At 30.3% G+C, this 23,362-nt stretch overlaps 1 protein-coding gene across 1 annotated transcript; it reads left to right on the top strand.

Moving 5' to 3' along the window:
- Positions 1-581: 581 nt before the first annotated feature.
- LOC130628968 (PH and SEC7 domain-containing protein 2-like) lies at positions 582-22,718 on the top strand. Its single transcript, XM_057442033.1, has 19 exons — positions 582-756; positions 1,351-1,417; positions 8,299-8,352; positions 9,041-10,310; positions 11,244-11,324; positions 11,461-11,573; positions 11,994-12,052; positions 12,590-12,679; positions 12,898-12,941; positions 15,952-15,988; positions 16,096-16,125; positions 16,220-16,301; positions 17,210-17,280; positions 17,497-17,636; positions 17,866-17,958; positions 19,750-19,801; positions 19,998-20,099; positions 20,241-20,276; positions 20,596-22,718. Exons 1-19 carry the CDS (start codon positions 616-618, stop codon positions 20,836-20,838), a joined length of 2,805 nt encoding a protein of 934 aa, XP_057298016.1. The 5' UTR covers positions 582-615; the 3' UTR covers positions 20,839-22,718.
- The last annotated feature ends 644 nt before the right edge of the window (positions 22,719-23,362 follow it).

The raw sequence follows: 23,362 nt of genomic DNA, 5'->3' as shown, positions 1-23,362 counted from the left end.
CCATTACACCCACATGCATACATTGTTTTTGTAATTTTTAGGGCTAGTAAGCACCAGCGCTGTATCATTTTTTTAATATTTAACACTACTAGTTATGGTCTTTTTGTCTCTGCTATTCTAAACCTACTTACCCTTTCAAAATTTCAAAAGTCAGATCTATTTCTAAATCAAATGTGTTTTTGCATGTTCAGCAAAAGCAAATTGTATATTCAACAAAGCAGCAAGGTAGTCGTCATTGACCAACTTAAAAAAAAAACAAATAAGGAGTTTACTGGCAAGGCTATATTATGTGTGCATCCACGCTTCAATTATAATTATACGGAAAATGTAAACAAAAAGAAAATATAAATAAATATTGTGGTGCTCTTTTTGTTTTACCTATGCTTTTGCTAGACGTGGATGAAGATTTTAGTGAGACAATGAGGATGAAATTATTCAAATTCTTATTCTGGGGTATCATAACGAAACAGCCTCAGTACACATAAAGGTTTTGGTTTTGTGAATTTTGTAGTTTTTTGTGATCAGTTTGGTAATTTTTTCCTTCAAGAGTAGTGATTAAATTAATGCTGTTTTTTTTTTAATTTCTAATTGTATTCTCAATAGTATAAGAAAAGTATGAGCTATGAGAGACTTGTAGAGTTACAAAGATGGCCTGGTATTGGATTTGGCTTCAGTGTTATTGGTGGAAGTGATACGCATATACCACCAATGATATGTGCATTGGTACGTGATAGCCCTGCCTTATTATCTAAAAAGGTTAGTATCCTATCAATATTTTTTCTTGCTGTAGCAAAAAACTTACCTAAAAAGTGAATTGTGTTACTTGAACATAATAGTTTAGGAATCATACCAGGAAATCCTTCTCCCATCAGGTAAAGTAAAATGATATAATATAATTGCAGAGGATCGAAATTCATAAGAATAAATCATCTAAACTTAAAGAATAATAATTATCATAATTATTAAAAAAACAGCTTTTTTTTTATTGGTTAATTCTTAAGAAGAAATGATAAACCTTTGACATTAAAGATAATATAGTGATACAGGTCTGAAACGTGCTGATGTAAGAGAAGTTCGTAAACGTCAGGGATGTTCACAGGAAACATTTCCGGAAAACAATAACTGCGTTGTTCTTTGCTTCACTGCATTCTTATTGCATATTACCTTTACTATGGTTGCTAAACAGACTGAAACATTATCTTTAATGTGTAGACATTAGGCTCAAGTTGTATATAATGTATATAATTTATAATGACAAACTGGATTTGAAAATAAACAAAATGTAATGTGAATATTAATGTATAATGACCAACTGCAAGAGTTTATGAACATTTTTTTTGTTTTTGCTAGGTGTTTGTTGGTGATGTTTTGTATAAAGTGAATGGGCATGTGGTATCCAATTTGGAAACAAAACAAGGTTTGTTTGACTTCATTGACATTATCCAACAGTGTATAATCCAAAAGTATAAAATAAAATAAGGGCTTTTAATTTCCAAATGCGAATTTCATCAAGGTGATCTTAGACATTATTGATATTCCTTCACAACTTGCATAAAATCCTTTTAGCTGCTAACTGATTATGTATTAAAAACATTGCTAAATTATTTTTTAAAAAAATTAAAAACTCACTCCACTCCAATGTGGTAGCAACTAGAGGAAAGAAATAATTTGATAATATTTGACATAGAAAAACTTACATTAAAATATTCTCCCTCTAGTATATTATAATTTTATACCTAACAATATTGGAGGTTTGATTTTTTTTAAAAAAATACACAAAGTGCCTTTGTTACCTAAATAAATACCAATTTTCTAAAATTTAATTTGTGCTAGATGTTAATAATCAAAACCACGTTTCTGAACACTCTGGAATTGGTACAGTGAAACCAGCTAATTTTGAAACTAAAGTTTTGCCGCATTTGGGAACAAGAATGAAATTTTCAGATAATGACCTGTATAACATAATAATATAATATTTATAATAATATTTAGAGCAAAACTTAAAAAACCTATTTTAGGGCCAAATTTGTGTCACTTTCTACCATTTAATGATATGTAACTTTGCGCAAAACAAAAAAACAGAAAAAGAAAGAAGCGGATCCAGAGAGAAGCTTATTTCATCCTAAAATGTCTTTTTCTGACTGAAAGGTTGCCAAATTGTACAATCACAACTACAATTATTCCAAAGCAACAGCCAGGCTAGCTAGCTCTTCTAACATGATTTAGTTTTATAGAAAGCTGTAAATTTATTGGCAAAGATGCTTTTTTTCAGAAACAAAAAGTGATCAGGAAAATGGATACAAAAAGAAACGTGTTTCTTATTTGTCATAAAATAATGCCATAATTTTATTATTCATTATAATTTAGTAATTTTCATTCTCAACCATATTATGTTGTCTAATGTTCTGTCATGATTATTTGTTTCCAAAATTTATTATGCATGTATGGAAAACTTTGAAGACACTTTTCCAAACAAGTATTTGATATATCATTTTTGATTTTCTCATAATCTATATTATTAACGTGCTTGTTGTATCTGTCTCTGTGACAGTAACAAATATGGAAACTTTTTCTAGAATTTTTCACACAAAATAAATCCCCATCAAATTATTGTTATTACCTTTAAAGAAAGTATGCATTCAAATGCCATAAGTTTGTTAGGGAAAAATGTGTTTTGTATTAGGTGAGATGATAATTTTTTGGATGACTGTAACAAATGTTTTAGCTACATGATTGTCGAAGTTAACTTTTTACAACATAGTTGTATGATTGTCAGAGTTAACAGTAAAAGAATCATATCTGAATGATTAACAAATGTCTTTTAAATGCATTATTTAAAGAAATTATTACAGTGTTACCTGAATACAAATGACACATCACTTTAATAACTCATTTCAACTCTGGATAAACACACGCACACACAAAAATACACAATAACTTTATTACAATGTTTTTCTTTCTTTTTTTCTTTCTGGTTTCTTCTTCTAAATGCTAAAGTTATATATTTTATTATGATGAGTATAGGTAAACCCATACATTAGCTTAAAGTTACAACCTCTTGCTTGCCGGGGGTTTGCTCTACTGACTACATTTTCGGTCATTAGATGGATAGTGCACTTGCTCCTTAGTATCTTTGCAGCACTTAGGTAGTAAATGTCTAGATTCTTCCTTGATACTAGCATATGCATGCTAGTTTACATTAAATTTTGTTTGATCATTGATTATAATCAGCTTTTTTTAATAACATTGTTTACAAAGTAAAAGAGACCTATTTTAAAATTTGGCTTACCAATAAAGATTTTATTTTTATTTTCATCCTAAAAAATGTGCAAATTCAAAAAAATAAATCGAATTTATTTATTATCTATCTAAACATTACTTAATTACAAAGATTGAGGTCATTGATGTTGTATGTAAAGGAAAAGAAACAGAAAGGTGCTATGGAAGACTGCAGTAAGTAAATAGTCTCAGTGGATAACGAAAAAGACACATCAGGATTATGGTATCCAGTGATTGACTCAAAATTGTATTCGATGTTGAAGTAAATAAATAAGTAAATAAACAAATAAACAAATAGATGAAAATTTAACGCAATAAAAATTAAAAAATATTGAGGCATACGTTCGCAAAAGGGTTTCAAGTCAAGAATGTTGAAAAGGGGGGCCTAAGTATGGTAGACTTAGATAAAATAATACCATTTTAACCTATCTTTAAAGCTACTATAACATGTTATTTTGTGGATATCTTTCGGCAAGTTAATGTAATGTTTTGCACCCAAATAGTAAAACGTATTTCTAGCAGTTTTCAATTTTATTTTTAGCAAAACCAAAAGGGAATTTGTGTTTCTTGTGACTCTTGTGTGTTATTTGTGAAGTAGTTCTAAAATTATTGCAGATATCACCATCCATGCATTTACAAACTAAAAAGCAAAGAGCAAACGTGTCGAAGACATGCATTTTATACTGCTATACCTTCGCCCTTTTTTCTTTTGCGAATTATTTGTGTCAATCTTCTGTCGAATAAACTCATTTTATCCAGTTTGATATAGTCAAGTTAGTGTCCACACTACAATTGAAGGTTATCAATGGTAAAATCATACTACGAAAGTTCACCAAAGCTCTTTCGTTGTCAAAATTTGGGAGTTTAATAAACATAGTAGAGAACATACTTTTTATGCACTTGTTCGAAAGTTGATGCTCTTGAAAAGTGACTAATCAATTGACTGCAGCACACCTCAGAAAACGCTCATAGTGTCTGAATATCTATCGTCATACAAAACAGATGGTTTCCTATTAAACAAGTAATTACAAGACCATTCTTTCTCAATTAATACCCTAAGCAGGCACTTTCAGTAATAAAGTGCTGTGACTAATGGTGTCAAATGCTTTTGACATGTCTATAAACATTGCTCCGACCAGTTTTGATTTATCTATTTCTCCCTGAAGTTTCCCATTAACAGGGTAACCTCTTTTGCTTGTAACCCAATGGGTAATTAGACAATAGGTTGTTCTCTTCAAGATATTACAAGAGTTGTCTATGAACACATTTCTCAAGAACTTTTGACAGTTCGCAGAACAGAAATAGGATGGTAGTTATCAACTCTTTTTGACAAGCAAGACTTGTGTATTGAGGTTACTATCCCGTGTGCCATTCTCTGGGTATGGTTGCTGTCTCCAGAGATAGGTTTATAACAAAAGTAAGTGGTTCCGATATTGATGCAGTACTGTCCTCTAACAAAGCAAGAGGTAGGTCATCAATTCCAGTTGCTTTAATTTTTTTCATTTTTTTCCATTCTTACTGTACAAAAGTTTTTGGAACGTTTTTGAATCATAAACGTTTTTCTGCCAATTTAGTTGGTGTCTTTGATGGTTTCCAAATGAAATCCTTTAAATGAATGACTTTTCATTTTAAAGATGAAGTTACACTACAGAAAAAAGAAACTTCAAATTCTTGGTGTTCAATAACTTGTTTGTTACATGGTGTTGTTTTTGGTTTTGTCGGCATTACACTTTTTATTGTTTGCCAGAATTCCTTCGAATCGTTTGAATGTTTTTTTAATACGTTATTACGGTAATTGTTTCTATATAACCTCAAGTGGTTGGTACATTAATTTTGAAGTCTTTCTTGTTTTACTTTTATGTGCTTTACGAAGTGCTTGATCCCTTTTGTTCATAGGTGCACAAATTTCTGTTGACAACTAAGGACAAAAACGTCCTTTAACGCGTTTAGAAATTAGAGAAGTATGTTTGTTAAAAGCTTCGTTTAAGAAATGCCCAGGCACTGTGTACTTCAGTACATTTGTATAGAGGTTCCCAGTTTACTTTACTTTGAGAAGTTTTGCACGAATTCGATCATGTCGTGGTCACTAATTGATGTTGGAATAACGTTGTTTTTTACTACATTTGCGCTTTTAGTGGTAAATGTGGCATCTATTAGTGACTAGCTGCTGTCAGTTATCAGCGTAGGTTTAGTTATGATTGTTCAAAACTGTTTAAACAGATAATGTCTTTATAATAGAGATAATTAACATTTAAGTCTCCCAATATGGCGATTTCCTTTTTTGTCTGTAATTAATTTTGCCATAAAGTTTAAAAATTTGTAGGTAAGTAATTTAACCCATCCAGGGTCTATACATAGTCTATATATCAGAAAACCTTTTGACCTATTTTGATATAGGACTAATTTCCTAAGGGAAACGTAAGACGAATTGATGACATCATAAAAAATACCTTTAAACCCCAATATCTAACCGCTCGTCAAAAGTGCATAATCCTATACATTTTCATGATCAGCGTTTCAAGTTATATATAATAAAAACAACAATCAAACAAATTTTTCAAAATAATTTTTTTGTTTATGTGTTGCTGATGTCATTTTTTTTTCCTAAGTGGATTTTTACCCAGGTTTATCAACCAGTATTAATTGAATGGTTCAGCAAAATGGCTTGTCAACATTTGTATACAAATACCACCTTAAGAGTTTCTTTAATGTTATAATGTTATATTTAAAATTTTTTCAAACATTGTTTTCTTTGCCATAGTAAGATTAATTATATAAAAGAACAAAATTTACAATAAAAATACACAAAGCTTTTCATAAATAGAACTTTTACATCTACAGGTACGTTTTTCATACATTACATTATTTCTTTTTTTTCAGATTTTAATTTATGTTTGCAATTATTAATTAATTAAAAAAAATTATTGTTTATAACATCTTGGAATCTGTCTTTTTATTTTCAGCTTAAAAGACTGTAAAATTTAAGCTTTTGTGTAGGTAGCAACATGGAGATATATAAAAGAATAAAAAACTTAAAGCCTTTTGACAGACTGATTTAAGAAATTCCAATTGTTTTAAAGCATTGGATGCTGCATATAGGTCTACCTTTCACAAGTTGTAATTGAGCTTTAAGATGATATTTCTTTGAGCAGATATGAATGAAAAAAGTGAGAAGTAGACAATAAGGAATTAAATTAGGTATAATTTGATAACAAAAATTCAAAAATAACAAACAAATCAAGGAAGTCCATATATTAATTCACCTCATGTTTGTTTGTGTGTGCAAAGACTAACAATTGTTTAACAAAAGTTGATGCAAAGCAAAACGAAGTCTGTTGGTGTGTTGCTGTTTTTTTTTCGCACTTTCCCACTTAATTGCTATAAAAAATTAACCTTTGTAAAAGTATGTAACAAAGAGCTTAGCTAAAGAAATGCACCAAAGCAAGGTTTGTGTAAAATTTATGCCTTTCTGGTTTAGATGATGTAAAACTTGATAGAGACAGTTAATGAGTTAACAATAAACCGACCACCAACATAACATGACCAACTAAAAAGCAAAAAAAAAGTTTCTTAATTTATATATAGTCCTAGCTACTTTGTTTTTAATGTTATTTTTCAAAGTATAAAAAGCTATATACCTGGCTCCACTTCGTATTTAACCTTGTTAACCCAGAAGTTTTTTGTTTTTCCTGTTATGTAGCTATCTATAGCTATCTTAATTAGTCTTGTGTATGTTGGAGAGGCGGAGGGCTATGTGCAATACTTAAAAAACTAATTTTTGTAGCACTAGATTTTACACCTTGCAAGTTGTATTTTTTATATTTTGTATAAAATTTAATGGGGAAGGACTGTATAAATTTCTGATTTCTGATAAATGACTGATTTTTCTAGACTGAATTTTACAATATAACCAAAATAATGATCATTGTTGATTTAAAATACTTTGTGTGAAAGTAGCCAGTTGAATTTGTGGGGGCAGAAACATCACAATATGTGATTTTAGTTGCTCTGTGTAGAGTAAACCCAAATCAATAAATATCTGTTTTTTCTGCATTTTGGATGGTTTTACCAATATATCGTTACAAAAAATATCACAAAACCATTTTGAACAGCTCAAATGTAAATTTACGAAATCTGTTACTTAAAATACAAAATAAATAAATAACAGCCCTAAAGGTTCAAAATCTAATTCCACAAAATTAGTTCTTTCATTATTATTCATTATATATTATTATATATTATCTTTATTATTATTTCATTATTATTGCCCTCTAAACCCTGAAAAAAGTTAAAGCTAACCTCCCACAAAAAAACAAGTTGAGCTCATATGAAAGACCTTTGAAAGTTATCTAGGAATCTTTTTATATTTTTGGAAAAATCTTCATTGGTTCTCAAGATATTTGCCTTGCGAAATTGTGACGTCATTAACTAGCCCTAAAACATATATTTGCTGTTATTGAGCATAATTTAGTAAATAAATACTGAAATTTATGGAAACTGTTCAAAACGCTAAAGTGAACAGCTAAAAAACATTTTTTTAACCCTATATGCGTTGTTAAACTGACTTAAACTGTTAAATATAACACCCACCCAGAGCTACAATCTTGGTCCAAGTCCACCTGAGCATTGACAAGTTCAAAATGTGTAAATCAAAAAGAAATAGCCTACGCAATTACTTGTGGTGACGGACTCCTCAATTCTCTTCAGTTTTAAAAAGTCCTCAAAACTTCTCCAATCTTTTCAATTTTACTTTCACAACGGTATGTTTTTTATTTCAAAATGCATAGAAATGTTACATTATAGAACACTAAACCAAAATTTTTATTTAACTTAGACAGTAAACAAATACTTTAAACTGATTACCCAGTGCTGTACTGATAATGTCACCGTCAGTCATTGCACTGACCTCGCAAGCTAGGTAGGCACTTAGACGTTAGGGTATATTTTGAAGTGTGGCCCAGAGTAACAGGTTATCATTGTATTAATTTTGTTAATTTCACTGTATTCTCATGTTCTTAGTTGTTGACCTGATCAGAAATTGCAAACAAAGTATAGTGTTATCATTACGAGAAGGTTTGTTTTTGTTTGTATTTCTACTTTTTTTATCTGAAAGAATGTAAGTTATCACCTCTCATCTGCAAGCAAGTTTTCTTCTGTATGTGAAGGAAAGAAAAATAGAAGGAAAAAAAACTCTTTTAAATGTTTTGTATGCACTGAATTTTATAGTTTGATTTCAAAAAAACTTATTGTTTAAAGGCTGGTGTAAATCTTTTACACAAAATTGAAGTACAAATTCTTCCTTAATAGTGATCTTGCTTTTTTCTGTACAATGTCAATTTAATACACTATAGTTAAGTAAAAATTTGTAGAAAAGGGGATTGATTGCAAAACATTGCAAGTGAAAAAGTTTTGTGTATAGTTTGATAACTTGCGTAAAAATTGTAAATTTTTTATATTTTTTTATATTTAAAAGTGTAAGCTGACAGAACTGAACTTGTGAAATTCAAGTATGCAGACTATTTTTTAGGAAAATGTACACATTAATCATGTAAAAAACGTTCATCACAGTGAGACTTGATATTTTGGCTACAGTGTTACAGTATATATTTAATCTGTGAAAGATCAACAGTAGAAACCAATACATTTTTCTTATTCTTTCATTCACGATCAGTTGGATCCATTTAAAAATATTTGTATAGAATTGTTGTTTGTCATAGAAAGCATTAAAATTTTTTGATTTTCTATGTGTTAATTTTTGTAGATCGGTTAGCAAAACTCAAGGCACGGCCATTCTTAGCAGAAGATAGTCTCATAGAACCACCTCGTGCAGCAAAGAGTCCAACCGTAAAAGTATCAGACGCAAGTTTTTTAGAATTTCCTGTAAACTCATCATCTTGTAGAGATCTTGAGAAGAGCTATTCACATGATCATTGTGATAACAAAAATTCTGTAAACTTTCCACAGTATTCACAGTCAATACCTATACCAAATAGTGAGTCAAAGAAAGCTCATGTTCGTACAGTAGGAGTTCCAAGTAACTATCACTATGAAGGAGATGGGCATTTTATTTATGAACAATCTGGGAAATATCCTAATGAGGTTAATCAATCTTACGGTGACCAAGGTTTAGGAAGTGACCAAATGGATGGAAAACATAAATACTACCAAAAAAAGCCAAAAAGTCCTCGCTGTTATCCTACTGCTTCATCTAATGATCGACCTGTGATGGCCACAGCACATTTATACAATGTAGAGGATTTGCCTCCTTCCCCACGGTCATTTGTAAACACTGAAGCACCAACATACAAAAGTTTAGCAAATAGACACAAATATAACAGTGAAGATTATTCAACTCATTTATTCAGTGGACATGACACTCAAAGTGAAAATAATTCTCGTTCTCCAGGTATATACACTGAAGATTTAAACTATGTACACAGCACAAGTAGAAACCTACTGCATGCTACACTTAGTCATACAAAAAGTGCTCCACCATATAAATTGGAAAATCAGTTTGATTTCAACGATGGGACATGTGTGAGTTACCTACGAGAGCAAAGTATTGAATACCCAAGTAAAAATAGACCCTACAGTAACCCTGATGTTGAAAAGACTTACACTGAAAGGCTGAAGGATCCGCCCACCTTTAACGATTTAAAAATTCAAAGTCGTAGGAGGGACTTTCACGCTCATAGTAATTACTCTTCTCCAAATGTGTTTGAAGAAAGTGAACGTACATATTCTGTCCATAAAGCCCTAACATTAACACCTGTTTCTCACTCAGTGCACTCACTAGTGAAACCTAACTTTTATGAAGACCAAGATCTTTCATTTAATGATTCTAGTCATTTGTTGCCACTTTCAACGCATACCCCTAATACTACATGTGCTGCACCATCTATGATGAGCTCTCCAGTCTCTTCTACAACTAGCAATATGTCACAAAATGTCAGTCCAGCTGATATCGCAAGTCGTTTGTTTACTTTGAATGGATATAAGGATTCTGATGTTGCTCCATTACTTGGAAAAAAGTAAGTCTTTTGTCGACATTTTTCATGCATTTTGTCCCAATTTTTTTTGAATACAAAAACGTTGTATACGAATCTTTTTACATAATGGCTTTGTTTATCATAATGATCTAAATGGACTTATTGATAACGAGTCGATAAAGCCCATAAAGAAATCCATTTAGGCAGAAGAACAATGGAAAAGAGAACCGTCGCTAGAATTTTAATGACTTCAACAAGGGCCCATTTAGTGACAAAATATTTTTTTAGAAATTTGTTTACTTGTTGCCTCAAATGCTTTGGACGAACACCTAAGGAGATATAAAATAATATCAAATTTTGCTGACATCAGCAAAGACAAATATTTTTATAAATTTATATACCCGTTGTCTTCATCGTGTAGAACTGGAAATGCTGATCAAGAAAATGTATAGGATGATGTACCTTCGAAAACGGTTGCAGAGATATTGGGGATTAAATGTTTTTTGATGAGGTCATCAACCCGTCCATTCTGAAACGAATTTGGGGATCCAGGTTTTGAAATCTTACCCAAATTGGTCCTAGGTGGTCCCTAGATCCCTGGATTGTGAAAAATAACTGACGTTACCACCTCATTTATTTGGCCTCAAATGTTTTAACTGCATTATAATGGCTTCATTAACTTAAATTAGGATATTGACGTTAAAGTAGTGATATTAACATCACATTGTAACGTCAAAAAGTTAAACATTTAAGACAACTTTTTTGGCTACATTAAAGGAAAATGAACACATATACTTTGCCTGTTACAGACAGACAGACACACAGACACGGTCTCTGTATTATTATAAGAGATAGATGGGACTGCAATAAGATAGTGGTTATAATTATTTACACTTGAAATTGTTACTGTTTTTTGTCGTTCTCTGTGCTTTTAAAACTTGTGAAAAAATAAAACACTTGTTTTCTATATTTTAGTACAGAGTTCAGTCAAAGTGTTTGTCGGGAATACTTGCGCTTCTTCTCCTTTGAGGGATTGAACCTTGATGAAGCCATAAGGTAACATTCTTTACTAAGGTGATAGTAGATAGTGTAATTATGGTAAACTTAAAGTTAATTTAAAATTTCATAAATTTGTATAACATTTGAACTACTATTTTACTTTTACTGTTATTGTTATTATTACTTTATGCAGAGTGTTTTTAAAGAAATTTCCACTGACTGGTGAAACTCAAGAAAGAGAGAGAATTTTGATACACTTTTCGAAACGATATCAGGAATGTAACAGGGGCAATAATATGAGTGAAGGTTTGAGCTGTTTATTTTTCACAAAAAGTTTATTTTCATGTTAAGCACAATTGTAATGGAGTGTAAGTACCATGCAGAATCAACAATTTTAAAGGTTTTTTAAAAAATAGTCTTATTTTTTATTTTAAAATTTTAAACGAGTGCAGTATAATGTAGTTTTAAAACTCACGAAGAAGAAAATAAAAAAGGTAGCTAGTGGTTGGTTTGTGTTTCAGTGCGGAATTTTTAATTTTCCAGACAGTTCTTGGTTTGATGAGCTTCCAACTTTTCAGCTTGAATTGGAAATCTTTATATTAACAAAATTTAAAAAGAGGAACAAAAATCGTCAGATTTGTATTGAATTTAATAATCAATAGAAATAGGGAATCATTGCAAATGAAAGATGTAAATTTTTACATGTTTAAATGTTTACATGTTTAGATGCAGTTCACACGTTAGTTTGTGCTATCATGCTTCTTAACACAGATCTTCATGGTCAGGTAGTTTGGAATTTCCATATTAAATTTCTGTCTAAATAACTGGTATAACTTACATTTTGTTTTAATATTTCTTGAATAAATGCCTGGGATTTTAAATTTTAAAAATGCTACATATTGGGGCATTTATTCAAAAAGACATTCATTATAAAAATAATTTATTTGTGAGTATTTAAAACGACGATATCGTTATCTTATGTCAGGCAACAATAAGCATAATAATATAATATAATAGCAAGAATATTATGGACACAACTATGAGAAACCGTAAAAATATACTCATTTTAGTTGAAAGGTTGTCAAAATGTAAAATTCCTATGAAGGAATAAAATCTTTTCTAATTATGTATGCATTTTGATTAAGACAGAAATTTGTTAAAACTTTGATTGATCTGTAGGGCTGTTTATTCATAAGTGTCTTAAAAATCTTTTTTTTGTCTTAGTTGGGTACTTATTTAAGAGGGATGTCTATTTTAAAGTGTTGCACATCTTCTGGAATGGGTATTTATTTTGCTTATTGTAATGCTTTTGTATGTTTCAGAGCATTACCAACAAGATGTCTTTAAATGACTTTATAACTAATTTATCTGGTCTGTGTGATGGTGGAGATTTCCCTAAAGAGCACTTAAAAGTAAGTATTTTGGATCCCCCAACAGCACCAACACTTTTTATGCTGTTCACATCAAAACTATTGATGGTGAATGTGATACAAATTGTACCAAAAATACCATGGTTTTATGATATTATTTGGTTGTATTTAATTTAATAGCTACACATTTACACACGATTATTAGCTAATTCACTTATTTTTGAAATTTGATTTTATGTCTTAAATCAATTAATTTTTAGACATTGTACAATGCAATCAGGCAGAAAGAAATAGTGTTTGCAAGGTATAATAGTTTTTATTTTTGTTGTTATTATTGTTCTTTGAGTATAGCCAGCTATATATCGTTTTAGCGATAAAATGTACTTACGATTGTATATTTATTTTGTGGTCAGTGCGATTGATTTTGATAGAACTGATATTTTGATAGAAAAAAAGCTTTGAGTGTAGGAATTTTGATATAAAATATATCTGAAATCTCCAAATGGAGGTCTCAAAGACAGATTTATTGGTTTGGCTCAACCTTGATCTTAGAGCTTTTTTCTCGCCGTCCTGTTTTCAAAGAGAAAACGGGCCCGGAGGTCAAGGTTGGATTTGGCCTTTTTAATGGCAGAAATGGTATTTCTAATAAGCATCGCATCTTAAAACATCTTTTTATTTAAGTAAATATGGTACATGTGCCAAGGTAAATAAAAACCTCTTACAACAACAAAAGGCAAACATGAAAAAAAAAAGATTAAATTGAAGCGACAAAATTACACAAACCATGAATCAAAGTAAATAAAGACAAAAAAAGAAGAAAAAAAAATAAAATGCTGAATAGTATGAAAACGAGATTAGTTATGAACATATTAGTAGCGCATATATTAATTAAAAAATAAGACAATTTAAATTAGTTGCTTTATGACCCAACCAATCCTATTTTTTACGAAAACAAAAAAATAATATTATCAAACAAAAAGTTTTAAAAATAAAGAAAAGTAAAAAAAAACATTTTTTCATCCCATCTCAGGAAAATATAATGAGCAAAGAAGATAATCAATGATTTTATTTTTGTTGGTTGAATCTCAATCTACAATTTTACTAAACAAAGTGAATCGATAACCACTCTCCGTTGTTAAGGTCACTTGCTATGAAACTAAAATGCGCAATGCGCTAATTTTGTAATCACAAAAATAGTTATGTGGTTAAACAAAAGTTTTTATGTGATTTATAACAAATATTAGATACTTTTGTTAAAATAGTTATAATACAAGTGAAAACAAGACAGATTAATGTTGTCATAACAGTCTCCCTTGTTATGATTATTATATATGCTTGAAATTATGCTAGCAAAAATGTAATACTAAAGGACTTTTAGTCGATAACATTTAAGAAAAATAATAAAAACAAGGTAGAATACACCAGTCATAACACCCTTCTCCGTTGTTATTTTTTATTATTTTTTGTTGTTGTTTCGACCATGCATTCTTGATAATATTATTTTTATTTCGCCAACCGACCGTAAGCTACTATGGAGTTTGCCCATAAAACAACTGATTAAGTTGGAGTCGCCCTATTTATAGTGAAAATAATTTTTGGAAATAGAAATAAGGAAGAATATAAACCATTGTACTTACATTGATTAAACACTGTCACATTCTGGAGATTTGACGTCATCTATGGCTTTTCCATATATAAATTTCTTTTATAAAAAATTGTTAACCTGTTGTCTTTATTGTGTAGAAGTTAACACACCAGTCTAGTATTGTGTGATTTTGGGAAATGGTTAAGGAAATAATAAACATTTAAAGGTTTTTTAATGACGTTGTCAACCCATGATTTTTAGAAAAGGTTGGTTGGCCACGCTTCGGAGTATTGGCCAGTTTTGTTATCCCTAGTTATACCAGTGTGGGAGTCAAGTCAGTTATTACCATTCATTTCCAATTATGGACTCAAACTTGTGCAAAGGCTTCAGTAATGTTAATAAAGCCATTATTTTGGCATTAATTTAATGCTTTACAATTGATTAATAGTATAACTCTTTCAGTCCTTAACCTCCACCCTGCTGGCGTTTTTTGGGGCTCCCTCTGTCCGGCTGGGAATTTGGTTTTTGATGATATTAGGAATGGAGCGCCAATCTTATACCCTCAGAACTGCATGCTATATGAACTAGAGAGATTCCTTGCGATTTTTAAAAAAAAACGCGAGTCCATAGGATCTTGCAATGCATTTTTTTACAGATTTTCGGAATGGCGAGAAAATTTACAAACTTTGATAAAGTTCTTGAATTTGTGTTGAATACTTTTTTGAGAAATCGAATTCATAAAAGCAGAATGTTTTGTCCCATAGAACTTATTTACATTGTTTTATAATAGTTTTATTATGTTTTCTTTATATATTATTGTAAGTTACATTCATTTTGATTAATTGGCGATTGAATTGAGTTTTTTTTTCAAACAATAATTGAAAAATCATTCTGTGAGCAATATATTTTACAAAAACAGGTGAATGTCATTTCAAGTGTCCAAAAACACAAAAATACAAGGAATGTAGTTACTAACTGCAGTTATATATTTTGTCATCAGTTACTTTTGAATTTTAAGAACATCCACAGCTCCTTTAATCCAGCCAATTTCCAGCGGGTATAACATGTCACCAAAAAATGCTGACAACTGCATTTTGCCTTACACTACATTAATGAAATTGTTACAGCTTATTTGTAATATATATGAGTATGGTAACTTTTAGCTCTATATCATTACTAGAAAATATTTTATGCTCAGTTAAACTTGATTTTTATAATTTTTCAAAAAAATTATCTGTGATTTTTGGTCATGTGACCTGAAATATTTATGCATATATATTTTTTTTAATTTTGGTAGCAAATTGTCTTCTGAAAAAAAGGGTGAAAACTTGGGCCAAAAAGGATACCAATTGCACAATTTAGAGCAATTTAAGTATGGCATGGTAAAATTGTGATAATATTGGGCGGGAATAGAGAAAAAAACCCTGAGGAATGAAAGACTGAAATTTGTTCATCACAGACAGACAAAGGGATGTATAATTAAAAGCAAGTATTTTTCTAGGTAAAATATGAATTCACACTTATCCCAAAAAGTAGCACAAGAAATCAGAAATACTTTTTTGTTGTCCATGTTTTTGTTTTAAAATGTATCAGTCTTCTTTCAAACACTTGGTGCCATCTGTTTAGGCAGTTTGTCACCACAAAACTGTATCCAAATAATTATTTTAGTGAAGCAATGTATTTTTTATAACAAGAAATTTTTGAGTACAAACTAAATCATTTTCTTTAGTGTGAATATAGACAATTCTCCCAAACCAAGGCGCAAGGTATGCCCATGTAATATCTTTATTATTGAACAATGGGACCTACAAGGTGCCACAGAATTTCCATTTTGAATTGAGTGCTTGATCTCAACTTATTTTTTCACATTTAGAATTCTGCCCCAGGAAATCCATTTATCGAGGTTTGTTTGTTTTTTTTTTGTTTTTTTTTTGTTTTACTTGAACTTATGTGTTCAGAGCTTATACTTTTACTAAATTTCTTTGTTTATATTTTAGTTGAAAACAGATTCAGGCGATACTGTTCTTTGTGAAGGACTTATTTATCGGAAGTCAGTGATGGATCCTGGCGGAAGGAGAAGTGAGTTGCGTCGTAAAGAGCAAAAAAAATTATGTTCAGGTTTTCCAGCCCAGTAGGGAAGATTCTGTCATTGGCCACCTTCGTATTATATAGCTGAAAAATGTGTTTAATAACTTCAGAAACTTTAAACACAATGCAGTATAACTCAATTGAATTTTAAGCAGAAAGTGTTATTTTGGACAAATTTCAAGCTTTTGATCACATTGCAGAAAAATTTACTTTCGCTATTTTGTTCCTTTTATTTGCCAAGTTTAATTAAATTTGGACAAGCCTATTAAAAGTTATAGAGCCCATTTCACCTCTATATTTGGCTATATTTTCATAGTGGACCAAAACCGTAGCAAGGTTGTTCGATGTGTTATTTTTTTATACGTCATCTAACAATACATAATTTGATACACATTTTCGATGTTTTGATCAGATGATACAAGTAACATCATAAATTTATTTGAGCCTCAACTCCCTAATTTTTCAGCAGAGATGTGGAAAATCGCTCAAATAAGGTGGCTCATGAAAGCTAAAAACTATTGTTTAAGAAAGATTTTGTATTTGTATTGTATTTTATTGTATATGTCACATATGTGCATTGTTACCATAGTGTTATTTAATTTTTTTATGTAAGATAGTCATTACTGTTTGTTTGTGAATGGGTAAGAAAACAATACACACAGTTAAAAGTTTGTTCATAGTACGACTGTGTACCTGAAATTTAAGACTGACACCAATGCAAAACCAATTTTAGGAAATAATTATTTTAATGAGTACTGTGTCTCGCCATCAGACTTTTTAAGTAACAATTATACTTGTTTTCCTGTCTTTTCATTGCTTTAGTTTTATGTTTGCCTTTTTTGTTGTACCCTTATGGTAAAACAAGAATTTTTATGTCGAATCTGTTTATATTTATTTAGCTCCAGCTATTAGAAGAAATTGGCGACCCTGTTATTGCGTATTAAAAGGATTGATTGTGTTAAGTTATAAAGTAGGTTATTGTTTTTTAGCCTTGGCACACTTTCTACTAGGTGTTTTTTCTTATATTAGTTGATGGAGCATATGTTATTTTTCTTTAAAGAAGACATAGTTAATTGACAAGGATTTTTTTACCACTTTAAAGATCTCTTTGTTCCTGATACTTTAAAAGAATATAATATAAATATTTTTTTTCGTGTGCTATTATATTTCTTCAATTTTCTTTTAGCCAGAAAGTATTAATTCACATGAACCACAAGCAATCGGTATTCATCACTGCTTGGCAGGATATGCAAAAGATTACAAGAAACGAGCTTATGTATTTAAACTGATAACATCAGACTGGAGTGTTTATTATATACAAGCAAAGTAAGTCATCATGTAATCATATGGATGCTTTTCTTCTGTGCTTAAATATGCTGTTAGGGTATAAAGTTTAAGGTAGTCATTTTATCCACCTTGTTGTAGAAAGTACATTCATTAAGTTACACTTCTTAAAATAGTTTTTAAGAATATTTTCTTCTGTGTTCGAATAGATCTTTTGGTGGCAGCACCAAAACAAGTTTATCGTTTTCTTTAATATTTTCGTTTTGGCTAGAAATCAAGAGGAAGTAAGGTCTTGGATGGATTCTCTCAATGTATCTGCAGCAATGATGTCTTCACCACCTTTGCCTGCACCAGTTGGATCATCGTATGTATACTTTTTAGTAAACATTTTTATTAAAATTACTAGTCATTTAAGACCATTAAAAAATCCACTTAGGCAGAGGAACAATGACAAAAGTCCTAGATTTAAATTTTATGCATCAGCAATGATAAAAACAAAATTACTTGTTGCCTGTATTATATAAACCTGAAATGCTTATCAAAATAATGTATAAGATCATTGCTTTTAATGAGCAGTTAAGGAGATACATATGCTGACGTCAGCAAGGCCCGTCAATGATCAAAATTTTTTGTCAGAAATTCCTCAACCCCATTTTGTGCTTTTGATAAACAGTTATAGAGATATTGTTGGTTGAAGGTTTTTTGATGACATTATCAACCCGTTCATACTGAAACGGATTCCCGGACCCAGGTTTGTGAAACTTACCCAATTTGGTCCCCGATTTGGTAAGTTATATGGCCTCAAAGTTTTAAGTGCACTGTAATGGCTTCATTAATTTAAATTAAGATTTTGATGTAAATTAATGTGACGTCACACCATTGAATTTGTTAGTTAACATCTTTTACAGAATGTTTTCCCATAATTTTCTTAATAAAAACAACATTACTTTTTGCCTGTTTTGTTGTTTCTGTTGTCACTGAAATCAAAAACTTCAATTAAACGAATGTACATAAATCTATTATCATTTTTTTAATTACATGTTTTGCAAAAATATAAATTTATAACCTTGTTGCACATTCGGATTGGGGCTTTTAAGTACAGGTAAGATTGTCTCAAATCCAGTGGAGTGGTTGCAGCAATACAGTTCTTTAGATATAATTCTTTTCCTGCAACTTTGGCTTAACAAACAAAAACATGGACTCCAACCTGTTAATACCCTTTGATGAAAAAAAAAACAGTTGACCAGTATTTTTTATTTTGCAACATAATTTTCAGTGAAAGTTCATTGTGAGCAATACCAGGTTGATCTGTTAGTACAGGTAAACCATGTTGAATCGTGCTTACAGTACTGCTCCGTTTCAGGAGAAATGTCCTATTTTTAAACCACACTTTCTTGCAACGTAGGTTTAAATAAATATACAAGCAACATCCTGTGATTACCAGTCCAGATAAAACAATCACTTACTCTGTATCATTAGTTTTTGTGAAAGTTTTAAAATTAATCGAGTTTAATTATAACACAGCCAGCAGCAAGTCCTCACTCTAGCCCACTCTAAATGTACTGACCACAAAATGGCTTGTGCATCAGGTAAGTGAGTTATGGCAATGCTATACCCATCTCTGACGGTACTGTAACACAGTTACCGTTTAACAATGAGGAATATTCAGCTGTTAGGATGAAATCCCTAAAGTGTGGGCAAAAAAAAAATGTGTAAAAGAATCGGAGATTAATCTGTATTGTTTTTGTTGATTTTTGAACAGAATTTAATACTTTATTAGCTGGAGTAGCTATAGCTACCCAGATCCAAATTTGCATCTTAGTTAAAACCAGATTGGTTAAAATAACACAAAAGAATCAATAGTATTGGCAGGATAAACATCACTGTTACCAACCTTTAGCTCTGGTCTCAGTTGCTTTTTATAATGTAGCTAGCAAGCTACGTTTTCTGCCATAAGGGCTGAAACTTCATTTTGTACTCGTCAAAGGAATGACCCACAATGTGTGTAGGAGTTTGTGTTAAAAATATCGTATTAAAATATTTTAGTTTATTAGTAATTGGACCCCTCTTGTTTGGCTAGCCTTGTGGTACCATCTTAACACATAAACAGACAAACGTTGTGTATTAATAATACAGAGTGTTTTGTTTTTTTTAGGATCAGATTTCAAAGACCTGTTATGCCAGTGTCGAAAACAAGACTAAGTTTGGTAAGATTATTTATTTTTCTTATTTTGTTTATAAATCTTTACATTTTGTTCTGAAAAGTTTAAGATATTTTTATTGTTGTACTCTTGTTAATGTTCAGAATTTAGATGCTCCTTACATTTAAAGGTGACGGCCATTGTCAGTCAGTCAAACACCTTATTGCAAATAAAACTTTTAATAAATATTTTGATGCTTTAGGAGGAGCAGTTAGCACACCATGTCGAAAAAGTGAAAACAATAGAATTGGATTTAGCTAGTCATACAGAGTATACACCAGATCATCAAAACAAACACTACCAGGTACCTTGCATGATTTCTCACATATCTCCCAAACTGCTATTTTATTGGCGAAAAAGATCACTGATGTAAATTACAAATTTGTTTTGCTAACACGCTTTGAAAATGCTGCTGTTTGTAAAATTGTCTAATTTGTCTTCATAGGATTGGGAAAACAAATTAGACTACTTAGAATTTGAAGTAAGTAGTTCTTTTAAATATTTTAATGTCAATGAAAAAAAACAGAGTGTTAGGTAAATTGTATAAGTTAAAATTTGGATAAATAAACAAGTTTTTTTTAAAATATGTTAATAAATACATTTGGAACCTTCTCTTTATACTAAATTGTATATTTGTGTATTTTTTATAACAGATTACGAAAGTTCAGTGTGATATCTTTCTACACTAGTTTCTGCTTAAATATATTTTTGTCCATTTGAAAATCAGTTAGAGCCTGCCCACTGTGTTAAGAACATTTCTAAAGTTTTCCCTAACCTTTTTTAATGAACCTTTCTTGTAGTTGAAACGTTTCAAAGCATACGCATCCGTATTGACGTCGAAAAGGTTAGAACCAATTAGAAAAAAAATCCTGAATTCGCAGTCTACAGCACCATCACCATCAAAAACAAACGTTCTGAGCGAAAAATCAAGAAGTTCATCGATGCATAGTCTGATTGCCCCACCACCTGTTAGTCCATTAACACGTAAACGCATGGTGGAAGAGAATCGAAATAGTTATTTCGTTGGTCCAGTGTCTCCCTAGTGCTTTTTATGAAATGAAAATATGTGGAAAAAGCGTTGCAAGATTTTTAAATCAATAAAAGAGTTCTGTAGAATCGCTTCAACCATGCCATTCAAAATTGTTTTGCATAGTGGCTGTCTGTTATGTTGTGGCGACAGATATGAATAAACAAAGCAGTATAGCATCTTAATTTCCATGATTTTAGGTAGATGCTAAGTTTATTATATCTGTTTATTATAGCTTTTAAATTCCAAAGCTTTAATTCATATTTATTAGAAACCTAAAATTGTTAGGCTGTTAAATGTTATGATTTTATTGTGGAGAAAAAAAAAACTTTTATTACTGTTAAAATAAGAACAGTATTTTTCTGAATAGAAATTACTACAATCCTGTTCTCCTGATATTGAACAAACTCTCTCTGATGGCGTAACATTATTATGTTTAATATAAATACTGTACATTACCAATGTTATTTTAATACTTGAATATATATAATAGCAAAGATAAATACGTGTACAATATTGTAGTTGATAATTATGTTAATTTATGCACTTTGTAAGATAATACAACGCATTTCAACAAAAAAGAGAATCATTGCGGAAGTTATTTTATAGTTCCACTCTATCTCATTTTGTTAAAAAAGTCAAGTGAATACCTGGAAAAAAAAGAGAAGTATAATTTTTTAATCTGAAGAAAAACCCATTGCATACTTGCATTTATTTATTTTTCTTTTGTTTTCTGCATTCAGCACACACGTGTGAATGTCATAGCCATATTCTGCTTTTATATAATTGTGGTTAGTCTGAAACGTAAGATGAAAGAGTGTTTTTTAATTTTGTCTGGAAACTCAGGTAAAAAGTTACATTCAGTGAAAAAGGTCTTTCACAAGCTTCCGAGTACTTGCAAAAGACACAAATGTTTTTTAGCACTTATCAAAACCCTTTACTTTATTATTTGTAAATATTGCAGGTATTTTTTTGACATGCTAGTCTGTTTTAATTAGTCACAATTACAAGATGGTCCCACATCAGCACAAAAACAAATGACAATTAGTACATGTGTTTCCAGTCTTTTCAGAAAGCTGAATTTTTAATTCAGCTTTTGTTGATTCTTTTCTTTGTTATTTTTGTTGTTGTTGTTTGGGCTATTTATAGAAGGATGATAGAATAGTTACATAAGGCAACCTACATTAGTTTTCTTTTTTTCGAATGTTATATTTTTATTAAAATGTGTATGCTTTTAAGAAACAATTCTTAGTCTTATATTTTGTATCTGAAATTTTGTTTTTATTCCACTAGCAACATTATATTATATAAACTATAAATTATTATCATTAGACTCTTGTAGAGCATATTTTTAGCATTTAATTATTTTTAATTTTGTTTTGATTTTGATTTTTCCTTATACCGTAATAAAAATTTTTTTTTGCAGGGAGACATTTTTGCTAAAGTAATTTTAATGCAATTGGAGACAATTGTTAATACAAAATCTGGAGTTAGTGTTTCCCTTCGGAACTTTTATGTGTCTGAAAACTAAATAATGGCAAAAACAGGTGTTTTTTTATATAACATATTATCTATCATAATATTAGTATTAAAACCAAATATCAAATGAACTGCGTTCTTTAAACGGTACTTATTATCATAAAAAATTTAAATATTTTGGTGATTTCCCAAAAAATGCAGAACTTAATTTTGCGGTTGATTAACTGTTGGAGAACTTGATAGTGTGAATGGTACCCAAAGTTGCAACACTAAATCCACAATAAATATGTTCCACAAAAGTTTTTCCCCCTTCCCTAATTATCTTTCGTTTAGGTATACGTTCCATTGTATTTAGGTTATTCTAATTTATTCGTTTACATGATTTAAAAAAACTGATCCGCTTGAGTATGAAATGTATTTCCAGAGTCGTGTTGTCCCTGAACATAAAAATTATAAAAGTATTAAAATATAAAAATGTGAAAACCATGTAACGTACTCAGTAGTTAAGACATTGAAACTTTGTCCCTCGGTTTTCTAAAACAAGTATATATTATGCATTTTTCCACAGTGTGTTATATACAGAACTCTTAAATCCTGTCTGCATTGGATATAGATAACTATTTTTTGTAAATATATCAAGGTTTTAGGATAATTCTTTTCAAATTAAATATATAATAAAAATAATGTAAATATAAAATTATTTTAAACTAAATACACTGCTATAATTTTATTAACATAATTTATTTAAACCATCTATCTTATTTTACATAACTGTGGCATCAATGTTATTTTATAAGTCATTTTTAAACATGTACACATTATACACCTTTCTAATTTTACCCTAACCGTATTTGATTCAAGGTTTCTTTAACATATGTTAAAGAATGAATTAAACTTTGCACACTTGTAGTACGTCATGAATGAACCAAAAAGGCAGCAATAAATTTTTGCTTATGTCAGCACTTTTCTGTGACAGAAGCTTGAAATTTGTCCAGAATATTACTATCTTTTTAATATTCAATTGCTTTAGTTTAGAACTAACTTTAACATTCCTTTTAAAC

The sequence above is a fragment of the Hydractinia symbiolongicarpus genome, chromosome 15 (assembly GCF_029227915.1).
Source record: "Hydractinia symbiolongicarpus strain clone_291-10 chromosome 15, HSymV2.1, whole genome shotgun sequence".
Classification (NCBI taxonomy): Eukaryota; Metazoa; Cnidaria; class Hydrozoa; order Anthoathecata; family Hydractiniidae; genus Hydractinia; species Hydractinia symbiolongicarpus.
This window is presented reverse-complemented; position numbering and strand designations above follow the sequence as displayed.